This window comes from Pristiophorus japonicus, chromosome 12 (genome assembly GCF_044704955.1).
Source record: "Pristiophorus japonicus isolate sPriJap1 chromosome 12, sPriJap1.hap1, whole genome shotgun sequence".
Classification (NCBI taxonomy): domain Eukaryota; kingdom Metazoa; phylum Chordata; class Chondrichthyes; family Pristiophoridae; genus Pristiophorus; species Pristiophorus japonicus.
Window position 1 is genome coordinate 113,079,185 of NC_091988.1, and position 14,836 is coordinate 113,094,020.

The 14,836-nt window shown below is 44.7% G+C and overlaps 1 protein-coding gene across 1 annotated transcript in view; it reads right to left on the reverse strand.

Moving 5' to 3' along the window:
* The window catches only part of LOC139276840 (E3 ubiquitin-protein ligase RNF123), a 413,881-nt gene that overhangs the window by 352,497 nt on the left and 46,548 nt on the right, over nucleotides 1-14,836 (reverse strand). Inside the window, exons 8-9 of the mRNA XM_070894838.1 lie at nucleotides 11,903-11,989; nucleotides 8,001-8,068 (exon numbers count right to left, since the gene is read on the reverse strand). Of these exons, the coding sequence (XP_070750939.1) occupies nucleotides 8,001-8,068; nucleotides 11,903-11,989 (155 nt within the window). The remainder of the gene's footprint in view (nucleotides 1-8,000; nucleotides 8,069-11,902; nucleotides 11,990-14,836) is intronic.

Genomic DNA, 14,836 nt, shown 5'->3' on the forward strand with positions numbered 1-14,836 from the left:
GCGCGCTGTCTTTACAATAACTGCACGGTATCAGTCATTGCGTTGTATAATGGACAGCATTACCGTTTGACAAAAACAAAGTATTTTTCTGGCAAAAGTTCAGAAAAACATGAAACTTACCTTTCTCTCTCGACAGCTGCTGCCTGACCCGCTGAGTGTTTCTACATTGTCTGTTTTTATTACAGTTTGACATGTCGGGGTTCTCAATGGAATGAGAGGGGTTAGTACTGAATCACTGCCCGTTTACCCGCCACTCACAACTTCTCATCATGCAGGGATCTTCCCCCTCCCCACGCACTGAACTACCAAACATACTTTTTTCTTCCTCCTTTTTTCACCTCTTCCCAAAGGCACTGAATCCTTACTGTGCTAATATCTGATGGTACCAGTTTCCTTCAGGTATCTCACGCAAGACCCTTCTAGGCCATCGGGTAGTGCCACACATTATCTTCTCCAATGTGTCTGGGGAATATTACTAACACCAACTCATCCTCACAGGCCAAATTTCAAACAACTGGGAATTAAAATTCTTGGCAGCAGTCATGTTTTTAACAAGTTGCAACAGCAGGACTCCCTCTTTAATGTCTGGCTCAGCAAGGTCATCTACTGTCCAATGAGCACCTTAATAATTACAGGTTTGGGACTTTCCCCCAGGATTCCCAAGACCAGGAGCTATTTCCCTTTCCAATGTTCTCCTCTCCTGACACTATTAATCATGGTGAGGTCATCATCATAGGCGGTTCCTCATATCGAGGATGACTTGCCTCCACGCCAAAAAAAGGGATGAGTTCACGGGTGTTTCAGTGAAGGAGCTAATATTCCAGATCCCGAACTACATCCTGAAGGGTGGCAGATGCCTGTCTGTGGATTTTTTTAATGTGGGGTGGCCGTTGCACGCCAGCCACCACACGGGCTTGACAGAGCTAGGCCTTGGACCAGTGGCAAGGATTAACCAAGACGACTGGAGACCAGCTCTGCTGTACGGACCAAGTGCGCACACATATCGCAGTGTGAGCTGGCCCGTGCTGCCCCGGGCCCTCAGCTCTTCTGGGCCCCGAACTCTCGCCTCTCCTACTCCCCGGTCACATCGCTCTGCAACCTCTCTCCGCTCCTTCGCCCCGACCTCGCCGCTCCTGCTGTACCTGCCCACGCTCCAATCACCGACCTAGACCTTGATGACGTCTCTCTTCGCTGCTGTCGCCCTCAGGTGAGATACAGTTCCGCAAGTACCATGCACCCTCCAGAATTATTTTTAAAAATGCAATTTTTGGGCATTGCTGGCAAGGTTGGCATTTATTGCCCATCCCTAGATGACTGAACTGAGTTGCTTGCTAGGCCACTTCAGAGCACAATTAAATAAGAGTCACCCACAGTTGTATAGGGCTGGAGTAACATGCAGTCCAGACTGGGTAAGGACGGCAGGTTTCCTTCCCTGAGGGACATTGGTGAACCCGTTAGGTTTTTATGACAATCCAACAGCTTCACGGTCACTTTTACTGATACAGTCCCCACCGCTAATAGCAGACGCATTCATGCAAAGACAATTTGTCTATTATACGCAAAAACCTGGTATCGTTATTTATGATATCGCCACTCAGCAGCATCCACTGCTCCCTGAACTGCTCCTTGAATGAATCTCCTTACTGCCAGACTCTGGACCTGACCAAGGACCTACTTATTTGAGTACTTTCCACCCCTCGCCTCTGGAGTTGTTGCCCTCCAGTGGGCAAGGACCCATCTCTGTAATACCCAAATGAAATCGGACCAAGACTGACTTTAACTGTCTTTTTGTTGTCTCACATGGGAAGCATATCTCAATATTAAACTGCGACAATTCAAACAGGCAGGTCCTCTGTCAGGGTGGAGGAACTGAAATAAGAACATAAGAATTAGGAACAGGAGTAGGCCATCTAGCCCCTCAAGCCTGCTCCGCCATTTAACAAGATCATGGCTGATCTGGCCGTGGACTCAGCTCCACTTACCCGCCCGCTCCCCGTAACCCTTAATTTTCTTATTGGTTAAAAATCTATCTATCTGTGACTTGAACACATTCAATGAGCAAGCCTCAACTGCTTCCTTGGGCAGAGAATTCCACAGATTCATAACCCTCTGGGAGAAGAAATTCCTTCTCAACTCGGTTTTAAATTGGCTCCCCCGTATTTTGAGGCTGTGCCCCCTAGTTCTAGTCTCCCCGACCAGTGGAAACAACCTCTCTGCCTCTATCTTGTCTATCCCTTTCATTATCTTAAATGTTTCTATAAGATCACCCCTCATCCTTCTGAACTCCAACGAGTAAAGACCCAGTCTACTCAATCTATCATCATAAGGTAACCCCCCTCATCTCCGGAATCAGCCTCGTGAATCATCTCTGTACCCCCTCCAAAGCTAGTATATCCTTCCTTAAGTAAGGTGACCAAAACTGCACGCAGTACTCCAGGTGCGGCCTCACCAATACCCGAAACAGTTGCAGAAGGACCTCCCTGCTTTTGTGCTCCATCCCTCTCGCAATGAAGGCCAACATTCCATTCGCCTTCCTGATTACCTGCTGCACCTGCAAACTAACTTTTTGGGATTCATGCACAAGGACCCCCAGGTCCCTCTGCACTGCAGCATGTTGTAATTTCTCCCCATTCAAATAATATTCCCTTTTACTGGTTTTTTTCCCCAAGGTGGATGACCTCACACTTTCCGACATTGTATTCCATCTGCCAAACCTTAGCCCATTCGCTGAACCTATCTAAATCTCTTTGCAGCCTCTCTGTGTCCTCTACACAACCCGCTTTCCCACTAATCTTTGTGTCATCTGCAAATTTTGTTACACTACACTCCGTCCCCTCTTCCAGGTCATCTATGTATATTGTAAACAGTTGTGGTCCCAGCACCGATCCCTGTGGCACACCACTAACCACCGATTTCCAATCCGAAAAGGACCCATTTATCCCGACTCTCTGCTTTCTGTTCGCTAGCCAATTCTCTATCCATGCTAATATATTTCCTCTGACTCCGCGTACCTTTATCTTCTGCAGTAACCTTTTGTGTGGCACCTTATCGAATGCCTTTTGAAAATCTAAATACACCACATCCATCGGTACACCTCTATCCACCATGCTCGTTATATCCTCAAAGAATTCCAGTAAATTAGTTAAACATGATTTCCCCCTTCATGAATCCATGCTGCGTCTGCTTGATTGCATTATTCCTATTTAAATGTCCCTTTATTTCTTCCTTAATGATAGTTTCAAGCATTTTCCCCACTATAGATGTTAAACTAACCGGCCTATAGTTACCTGCCTTTTGTCTGCCCCCTTTTTTAAACAGAGGCGTTACATTAGCTGCTTTCCAATCCGCTGGTACCTCCCCAGAGTCCAGAGAATTTTGGTAGATTATAACGAATGCATCTGCTATAACTTCCGCCATCTCTTTTAATACCCTGGGATGCATTTCATCAGGACCAGGGGACTTGTCTACCTTGAGTCCCATTAGCCTGTCCAGCACTACCCCCCTAGTCATAATGATTGTCTCAAGGTCCTCCCTTCCCACATTCCTGTGACCAGCAATTTTTGGCATGGTTTTTGTGTCTTCCACTGTGAAGACCGAAGCAAAATAATTGTTTAGGGTCTCAGCCATTTCCACATTTGCCATTATTAAATCCCCCTTCTCATCTTCTAAGGGACCAACATTTACTTTAGTCACTCTTTTCCGTTTTATATATCTGTAAAAGCTTTTACTATCTGTTTTTATGTTTTGCGCAAGTTTACCTTCGTAATCTATCTTTCCTTTCTTTATTGCTTTCTTAGTCATAGAAAAACATAGAAAATAGGTGCAGGAGCAGGCCATTCAGCCCTTCTAGCCTGCACCGCCATTCAATGAGTTCATGGTTGAACATGAAACTTCAGTACCCCCTTCCTGCTTTCACGCCATACCCCTTGATCCCCCGAGTAGTAAGGACTTCATCTAACTCCCTTTTGAATATATTTAGTGAATTGGCCTCAACTACTTTCTGTGGTAGAGAATTCCACAGGTTCACCACTCTCTGGGTGAAGAAGTTTCTCCTTATCTCGGTCCTAAATGGCTTACCCCTTATCCTTAGACTGTGACCCCTGGTTCTGGACTTCCCCAACATTGGGAACATTCTTCCTGCATCCAACCTGTCCAAACCCGTCAGAATTTTAAACGTTTCTATGAGGTCCCCGCTCACTCTTCTGAACTCCAGTGAATACAAGCCCAGTTGATCCAGTCTTTCTTGATAGGTCAGTCCCACCATCCCGGGAATCAGTCTGGTGAATCTTCGCTGCACTCCCTCAATAGCAAGAATGTCCTTCCTCAAGTTAGGAGACCAAAACTGTACACAATACTCCAGGTGTGGCCTCACCAAGGCCCTGTACAACTGTAGCAACACCTCCCTGCCCTTGTACTCAAATCCCCTCGCTATGAAGGCCAACATGCCATTTGCTTTCTTAACCGCCTGCTGTACCTGCATGCCAACCTTCAATGACTGATGTACCATGACACCCAGGTCTCGTTGCACCTTCCCTTTTCCTAATCTGTCACCATTCAGATAATAGTCTGTCTCTCTGTTTTTACCACCAAAGTGGATAACCTCACATTTATCCACATTATACTTCATCTGCCACGCATTTGCCCACTCACCTAACCTATCCAAGTCACTCTGCAGCCTCATAGCATCCTCCTCGCAGCTCACACTGCCACCCAACTTAGTGTCATCCGCAAATTTGGAGATACTACATTTAAACCCTCGTCTAAATCATTAATGTACAATGTAAACAACTGGGGCCCCAGCACAGAACCCTGCGGTACCCCACTAGTCACTGCCTGCCATTACTCCTACTCTTTGCTTCCTGTCTGACAACCAAGTTCTCAATCCACGTCAGCACACTACCCCCAATCCCATGTGCTTTAACTTTGCACATTAATCTCCTGTGCGGGACCTTGTCGAAAGCCTTTTGAAAGTCCAAATATACCACATCAACTGGTACTCCTTTGTCCACTTTATTGGAAACATCCTCAAAAAATTCCAAAAGATTTGTCAAGCATGATCTCCCTTTCACAAATCCATGCTGACTTGAACCTATCATGTCACCATTTTCCAAATGCGCTGCTATGACATCCTTAATAATTGATTCCATCATTTTACCCACTACTGATGTCAGGCTGACCGGTCTATAATTCCCTGCTTTCTCTCTCCCTCCTTTTTTAAAAAGTGGGGTTACATTGGCTACCCTCCACTCGATAGGAACTGATCCAGAGTCAATGGAATGTTGGAAAATGACTGTCAATGCATCCGCTATTTCCAAGGCCACCTCCTTAAGTACTCTGGGATGCAGTCCATCAGGCCCTGGGGATTTATCGGCCTTCAATCCCATCAATTTCCCCAACACAATTTCCCGACTAATAAAGATTTCCCTCAGTTCCTCCTCCTTAATAGACCCTCTGACCACTTTTATATCCGGAAGGTTGTTTGTGTCCTCCTTAGTGAATACTGATCCAAAGTACTTGTTCAATTGATCTGCCATTTCTTTGTTCCCCGTTATGACGTCCCCTGATTCTGACTGCAGGGGACCTACGTTTGTCTTTACTAACCTTTTTCTCTTTACATACCTATAGAAACTTTTGCAATCCGCCTTAATGTTCCCTGCAAGCTTCTTCTCGTACTCCATTTTCCCTGCCCTAATCAAACCCTTTGTCCTCCTCTGCTGAGTTCTAAATTTCTCCCAGGTTCGCTGCTATTTCTGGCCAATTTGTATGCCATTTCCTTGGCTTTAATACTATCCCTGATTTCCCTAGATAGCCACGGTTGAGCCACCTTGCCTTTTTTATTTTTACGCCAGACAGGAATGTACAATTGTTGTAATTCATCCATGCGGTCTCTAAATGTCTGCCATTGCCCATCCACAGTCAATCCCTTAAGTATCATTCGCCAATCTATCTTAGCCAATTCATGCCTCATACCTTCAAAGTTACCCTTCTTTGGACCATGGTCTCTGAATTAACTGTTTCATTCTCCATCCTAATGCAGAATTCCACCATATTATGGTCACTCTTCCCCAAGGGGCCTCGCACAATGTGATTGTTAATTAATCCTCTCTCATTACACAACACCCAGTCTAAGATGGCCTCCCCCCTAGTTGGTTCCTCGATATATTGGTCTAGAAAACCATCCCTTATGCACTCCAGGAAATCCTCCTCCACCGTATTGCTTCCAGTTTGGCTGGCCCAATCTATGTGCATATTAAAGTCACCCATTATAACTGCTGCACCTTTATTGCATGCACCCCTAATTTCCTGTTTGATGCCCTCCCCAACATCACTACTACTGTTTGGAGGTCTGTACACAACTCCCACTAACGATTTTTGCCCTTTAGTGTTCTGCAGCTCTACCCATATAGATTCCACATCATCCAAGCTAATGTCTTTCCTAACTATTGCATTAATCTCCTCTTTAACCAGCAATGCTACCCCACCTCCTTTTCCTTTTATTTTATCCTTCCTGAATGTTGAATACCCCTGGATGTTGAGTTCCCAGCCCTGATCATTCTTTGCTGTCGTTTAAAATTTTCCCACTCTTCTAGTTTCCCACTAACCTTGGCCACCTTATACGCATTGGTTTTTAATTTGATACTCTCCTTTATTTCCTTGGTTATCCACGGCTGGTTATCCCTTCTCTTACCGCCCTTCTTTTTCACTGGAATATATTTTTGTTGAGCACTATGAAAGAGCTCCTTAAAAGTCCTCCACTGTTCCTCAATTGTGCCACCGTTTAGTCTGTGTTCCCAGTCTACTTTAGCCAACTCTGCCCTCATCCCACTGTCGTCCCCTTTGTTTAAGCATAGTACGCTCATTTGAGACACTACTTCCTCATCCTCAATCTGTATTACAAATTCAACCATACTGTGATCACTCATTCAGAGAGGATCTTTTACTAGGAAATCGTTTATTTTTCCTGTCTCATTACACAGGACCAGATCTAAGATTGCTTGCTCCCTTGTAGGTTCTGTAACATACTGTTCTAAGAAACAATCCCGTATGCATTCTATGAATTCCTCCTCCAGGCTACCTCGTGCGATTTGATTTGACCAATCGATATGTAGGTTAAAATCCCCCATGATTACTGCCGTTCCTTTTTCACATGCCTCCATTATTCCCTTGATTATTGTCCGCCCCACCGTGAAGTTATTATTTGGGGGCCTATAAACTACACCGACCAGTGACTTTTTTCCCTTACTATCTCTAATCTCCACCCATAATGATTCAACATTTTGTTCATTAGAGCCAATATCGTCTCTCACAACTGCCCTGATATCATCCTTTATTAACAGAGCTACCCCACCTCCTTTCCCTTCTTGTCTATCTTTCCGAATCGTCAGATACCCCTGTATGTTTAATTCCCAGTCTTGGCCACCCTGCAACCACATTTCTGTAATGGCCACCAAATCATACCCATTTGTAATGATTTGTGCCGTCAACGCATTTACTTTATTTCGAATGCTGCGCGCGTTTAGGTAGAGTGTTTTAATACTAGTTTTTAAATCATGATTTTTAGTTTGGACCCCTCCTGCAGCCCCTTTATAATTCAGTGGCCCTTTTTGTTTTTTGCCTTGGGTTTCTCTGCCCTCCACTTTTACTCATCTCCTTTCTGTCTTTTGCTTTTGACTCCTTTTTGTTTCCCGCTGTCTCCCTGCATTGGTTCGCATCCCCCTGCCATATTAGTTTAACTCCTCCCCAACAGCACTAGCGCCAGATTAAAAACCAGAGCATCAGTAGATATTTTAGGTTTTTTTTTTCCACTATTTAATTTTCCAGCATATTACAGATGGGGTGCTGTGAAGGACCCTCTGTGCTGTTCCCCGACTGTTTTATAAAAATCATGGATAAAATTGATGGATATTTCCATGTGTACTTCACTCATACAACACAAACTTTTCTGATCTCAGTACATCTGTGAGAAATTCAACGCTGTGCAGTAAGCAAGTAGTACTCACAGGCAGAAGCCAATCTTCCCTTCGTCCAGATCTATCACACAAGTAACAATATCTCCAGCTGCCCAAGCCTAGAGGACAAAATAAATGAAATGTATAACACTATACATTGCCAAGAGAAAATTAAATTTACATTTCTGTACAATCCATTATCAGATATCCAGTTACAACGCAAGTCAATCATCCCTGGCACTGTAGATGGCAAGTAGGAGAATATGGTACTCTCTTTTCGGTCTCCAATATCTTGGTATTCCTGTTTCTCTGTCTTTCCTCTTCTCTGTAGATACAGATAAACAATTTTCTCAGGTGCGGGGTGGGGGGTGGGAGTCCAGAACACGGGTGCCAAAATCTTAAAATCAGAGCTAAGCCATTCAGGAGTGAAATCAGCAAACACTTCTTCACACAAAGGGTAATGGAAATCTGGAACTCTATTCCGCCCTAAAAGTCTATGGATGCTGGGGGACGTGAGAATTTCCAGACAGATATGGATATAGATTTTTGTTAGGTAAGGGTATCAAGGGATATGGAGCAATGGTGGGTAAATGGAGTTGAGGTACAGATCAGCATGATCTGATTGAATGGCAGAACTGGTTCGAGGGGGTGAATGGCCTGCTCCTGTTCCTATTAAAGCAGTGGTCATATTTTGCAGAATGAAACAGCACAGGGGAGGCCATTCGGCCCATTTTCTATTTCACCGGTCTATGTCCTCCTAAGGTCTGTTACGAGCCTGTTTACTGTTTACTTCATTTCCACGTTTCGTGTCATCTGTAAAATTTGAAATTATGCCCTGAATTACCCAAGTCCAGGTCATTAATATATACAGGTAACTCTCGATTATCCAGGGCCCTCGGGGATTGGGCTATTCCGGGTAAACGATTTTGCCGCTAGGGCGAATGCTTGTACTTGCCGAGAATGTTTGGGTCCCAAATTTATACAGTACTTTGATGCTTTTCTGCTTCTGTGCACTCCAGAATGGGATTGTCTACCTATTCATTTTAATATAAAGTGAAGAGACTCATGTTATACTGTGTCTACTTTTTCTTAAAATGGTCAATCTAAAGGCTTCAACCGCTGGAGGTTGAACGAGACTCGGCTTTACTTACCCCCAAAGTGGCACCTTCAGTGATACGCCAGACTGCACAAGAGCACATTCACCAAGATCAGAAAGCGGAAAGACGGCAGGGAAGGGAGGAAGAATTGGATAAATCTTTAGCCCCTCTGAACTTGCTTCCAGCGTGATGATCTGGACAGTGCCCTAAGAGCGGGGTTGGGAGCAATGCCTTCGATCTGATAACGTGAGGATGGGTGGCAGACTGTCCAGGTCTGAGTTAATCGGATTGCTCTACAAGGATTCCTTTAAGGTCGGGACAGCATTAAACTTTATTATAAAATAAAGCCCTTCCTCTGTGTGTAGTGATAATGCTGTGTGTCAGCACAGGACTGTGTGTGGGGTGGGTTTAATGGTCGAGTACAGCTGTACACGGAACAGAATCACAGTGCCGTTGCAGCAGGTTCTCTGTTAGACCCGTGTACGGATAATCGAGAGTTGCCTGTATTAAAAAGAGCAGCACTGTATACTTCTCTCCATTCTAAATAACAACCATTCACCACTACTCTCTATTTCTGTCCCATAGACAATTTACATAAAAAAAGACATGCATTTATATAGCACCTTTTCAAGGCCTCAGGATGTCCCAAAGCGCTTTACAGCCAATGAAGGACTTTTGTCGCCATTGTAATGTGGGAAACGCAGCAGCCAATTTGCGCATAGCAAGCACCCACAAACTGTAATGTGATAATGACATCTGTTTTTCAGATGTTGATTGAGGGATAAATACTGACTAGGACACCATGGATAACTCCACTGCTCTTCTTCGATTACAATACCATGGGATCTTTTACAGCCACCTGAGTGGGCAGACGGGGCTTTGGTTTAACGTCTCATCCGAAAGATGACACCTCCGACAGTGCAGCACTCCCTCAGCACTGCACTGGAGTGCCAGCCTAGATAATGTTCGCAAGTCTCTGGAGTGGTTCTTGAGCCCACAACCTTCTGACTCATTGCACCACAGCGGACACTATAAAACCCACTATAAATGTAGGTAGTAGTGACATGTTTTTCCACAAAATAACTTCTCAAACTACTTTAAAGGGTGGTAGGAGGGGGAATGAAAGAGGGTCGGGGTGGGGTGAGGACACAAAAGCACAGTCAAAGAGGTGGACCTTGAAGCAAAGAGGGCGGTGGCAAAGTGGAGGGGTTCTGGAAGGAGTTTCACAGGGTAGGGGCAATAGTTACTGAAGTAGCAGCCACCAATGAAGGAGCGAAGGAGCAAAGGAAGCAGAGAAGAAGGATTCACAGCTCGTGTCGGACCAGCGTAGGGTGCAGAAAGGGACACATGGCAAGGACGCATTTCAGGGCATACCCACAGGGCAATCTGAAGACAATGGCAAGGATGGTAAAGGTGATTCTCTGCACCACAAGGAAATCAACAGAGCTGGGCGAGGACAAGGGTGATATGACAGTGGGCCATAACATTTTGGATGAGCTGTAGTTTGTGGAGGTGGATAAGTCAGCAAGCAGAGTATTGGTGAATCAATGTCTCGATGATAAAGGCACAGAAATGGGTTTCAACAGCAGAGATGGAAACAGAGGCAGGCAGCATTTGGCAAGTGAAAGAAAGCAGTCTTCATGATTGATTGGATGTAGGAAGGAAGCCGATGATTATGCCAAGGTTCCTCATCTTGCCTTTATTAGCCGAGGCATAGAATACAAGAGCAGGGAGGTTATGCTTGAACTGTATAAAACATTAGTTAGGCCACAGCTAGAGTACTGCATGCAGTTCTGGTCACCACATTACAGAAAAGATGTAATTGCACTAGAGAGGGCACAGAGGAGATTTACTATGGTGTTGCCTGGACTGGAGAATTTTGGCTATGAGGAAAGATTGGATAGGTTGGGTTTGTTTTCTTGGGAACAAAGAAGGCTGAGGTAAGACCTTATTGTAGTGTATAAAATTATGAGGGGCCTCGATAGAATGGATAGGAAGGACCTATTTCTCTTGGCAGAAGGGTCAACAACCAAGTGGCATAGATTTAAAGTAATTGTTAGGAGGTTTAGAGGGGATATGAGGGGAAATTTCTTCACCCAAAGGATGTTGGGGGGGGGGGGGGGGGGGTCTGGAACTCACTGCCTGAAAGAGTGGTAGAGGCCGTCACTACATTTAAAAAGTACCTGGATGTGCACTTGAAGTGCCGTAACCTACAGGGCTACGGATCAAGAGCTGGAAAGTGGGATTAGGCGGGATTGCTCTTTGTCGATTGGTGCGAATACGATCGGCCAAAATGGCCTCCTTTCGTGCTGTAAATTTCTATGATTCTATCTCTGGAGTTGGATGGAATTTTCAAAAGTGGAAAGCTGTAAAAGTGCGACAATTTTATATTGGCAGCTTCCATAATAACTATGGACAAAAGCATTTATAAAGGAAATATAAGAATAAATGCAGAATGTATCACTTTAAAATGGAGACTGAATTACATCTGCACACCCTCGACCCCCAAGCTTCACCTCAAGACTATACCTGGTCAGCTTGCTGTGGAATAAATCTTAAGAGGATTAGATTTGACACAAAAATCAACATAGATACCCAGATGCATAAAAAAAAACACACACACATATGGACACCACAAATATACAGATGCAGACATAAAACACCATACACCATCTCTCCCCTCATGAAGGCTCATCGGTGAATTGGGGAGCGCCTTCCGCACATCCAGGAGAAGATGGTTATTTTTGATGGCTGTGTTAGTCTCGTTAAGTAATGAAGATATCACAAATTCAGCCTGAAATAAGTTTGTTCTTGCCCACGCAGACTGTGTTACGGTGTAAATCCAGAGACACTTACTTTCCCATAATTAGTGGTGGTGACGTTCCACTTGCGCACTCTGTTTCCATCATAAGCATAAGAATCTGACGTGTCGCCGACCCCCTCCTGTTGAGCAGACAGACTTGCATTAGGACAATGCACTGAACAAACTGACAATCCCTGAGGCAGCATTCGGGCTGCCGGCACACCTCATCTCACAGGGAACAGAACTGCTTCAGGCATCGATTATCCTCAGGTCGGGGGACCTGAACACATACACTGCGACAACTAAACAAAGCATAATATTACAGTAATAAAGTAACTCGATGTGATGAGTAAAGATAAAGAAAGTAAATACTGCAGTTCTCCTTTCTGCTCCCAACCCTCGCTTCGATTCCAGGTTTCCCACAAAGTTGTTGTGTACAGCCAGATTCACAAGCTCCTTATTTTTCTCTATAATACACTAGCTCTGGCGTGGTATTCCACAACCAAGAAAATGATGTCCTTTTAAAGCAACTGTTCGACACAGCTCCCAGTAATCCCTATGAAACTGTGTGTGAGTTAATCACAGTCAGACACAGCTCAGTAATCTCTGCGATACAGTGTGTGAGTTAATCACAGTCAGACACAGCTCAGTAATCTCTGCGATACAGTGTGTGAGTTAATCACAGTCAGACACAGCTCAGTAATCTCTGCGATACAGTGTGTGAGTTAATCACAGTCAGACACAGCTCAGTAATCTCTGCGATACAGTGTGTGAGTTAATCACAGTCAGACACAGCTCAGTGATCGAGTGAGAGAGTTAATCACAGTCAGACACAGCTCAGTAATCTCCGTGATACAGTGAGAGAGTTAATCACAGTCAGACACAGCTCAGTAATCTCTGCGATACAGTGTGTGAGTTAATCACAGTCAGACACAGCTCAGTAATCTCTGCGATACAGTGTGTGAGTTAATCACAGTCAGACACAGCTCATTAATCTCTGCGATACAGTGTGTGAGTTAATCACAGTCAGACACAGCTCAGTGATCTCGGAGTGAGAGAGTTAATCACAGTCAGACACAGCTCAGTAATCTCCGTGATACAGTGAGAGAGTTAATCACAGTCAGACACAGCTCAGTAATCTCTGCGATACAGTGTGTGAGTTAATCACAGTCAGACACAGCTCAGTAATCTCCCTGAGTGTGTGAGTTAATCACAGTCAAGAGAGAAGTTTATTTTTACTCCTATTGAAACAAATTTAAAAAAAATATTTTAAATAAATTTTGTTTACATTTAATTAAATTCAATTTCAATGAATTTTAAATATGTGAAGTGTTTTTCTTATTTTAAATGTTTGGGCCTAAATTTCCCCAGCCGCCTAGAGCGGCATAGTTAGCCGTGGTACGCCGACTCGTTGGGGCAAAAAGCGCAGCGAAAATTTACCTCCTTCTTTGGCCGCTCCTTCTTCGTTCTGTTCCCATGGAGTGGCGCTGCAGTGCCTGCGGGGGGGCGGAACTTTGGCCGCGCTTGCTCAGCGCAGCCGACAGGGGGGCGGGACTTGGGCCCAGCGTCAGAGTGCCGGCAGGGAGACGCATGTCCATTTCAACGTGCACGCATGCACAATGCGCGTTTCAGCATGCGCGCATGCGCACTGGAGCAGAAAGCTTGGCAATCGGCCAATTAAAGGGATAGCATCCTCAGTGCCTCAGCAGCATTGGCAATGAACCATATATAAAGGTAAGTTGTGAATAGTGATGGTTGGGTGGCTGAGGGAGTGGAAAGGAGTGCTGCACAGGTGGAAGAAAGGTGAGAACTGTGATTTTTCAAGATTACCTGAGTTTAAGTCCAATACACCAATGACACAAGAGTGTGCAACAAGAACAAAGAATTTCCTCCATGAGGAAGTGGAGAAACTAGTCACTGTCATTGAGGACAAATGGCTGGAGCTGGATATCAGTTAGAGTGGTCCCACAAAAGTTCCACCCAAAGAAATGAGAAGACGCTGGAACCTAGTTGCAGAAGAATTATCCACAGGGGTGAATACCACAAGTGCAAAAAGAGACCCAAGCTGGACCCCCAACCACCACCATCACCGACCCTATGAGGAACATAATCACACTGAATATAATGAAACATTTAATTGTAAGTTTCAAAACTGAGATCACTTTCCCCGAGATGTGGGTGAGGGATGGGTGCAGCCTTTCATTGCTGTTGTTGTTGTTGTTGTTGTTGTTGAAGTGCATTGTAAATTTTCTAATAAAAGATTTTTTGCATTAAAACTGAATCATGTTCCATTATCACCTCACAACATTTAGGAAATGTAAAAAAAAACATTCCTCACCCCTACAGTCACGCGTGCCTGCCACCCCTAGCCCTGGCCGAAGAGCTAGCCGGTACGTTCTGCAGTTGGCAAGGCAGGACTGCTCTATTTTCAGTAGCTGATTTATCTTTCATTTATTTTTGATGATGTCGCGTAGTGCTTTAGAATCCTCTTCACCCCCCACCCAAGCTATTTCTGGTTAAGGTTTTTCTGTGCCTACAAAAATGGCCACATACACTGGCCTAAGTTAGTTTGGAGTAACTTTTAGCTGGCTAAATTTGCTTGGACAAAATAGGCATGTGACTGGTCACGCCCCCTTTTGTGGAAAAAAAAACTAAAAAAAAAACCTAACTAACTCACTTACACTGGAGCAAGTTAAATGGGCAAATTTGCGATTTTTAAGTTACTCCAAAAAAAGCTACTTGCTCCAAAAAAAAGCGGAGCAACTCCTGGGGAAATTTGAGCCCTGTGTGTTTTTGGAGGGATCCCCATTCACAGAAATGGTGATCTCCGTACAAACGGAACTCACCATTTTCATGCACGCTCCTGGAATACGTGGGCCTCTGCGCTGTGATGCGCATGGAGGCCTCGTAGCACAAGTGCTCGTTCCTCCGGGACCTCCAGGTACATTCGTAAATATTTTTGTGGTCGGAGGCATCCGCCCACAGGA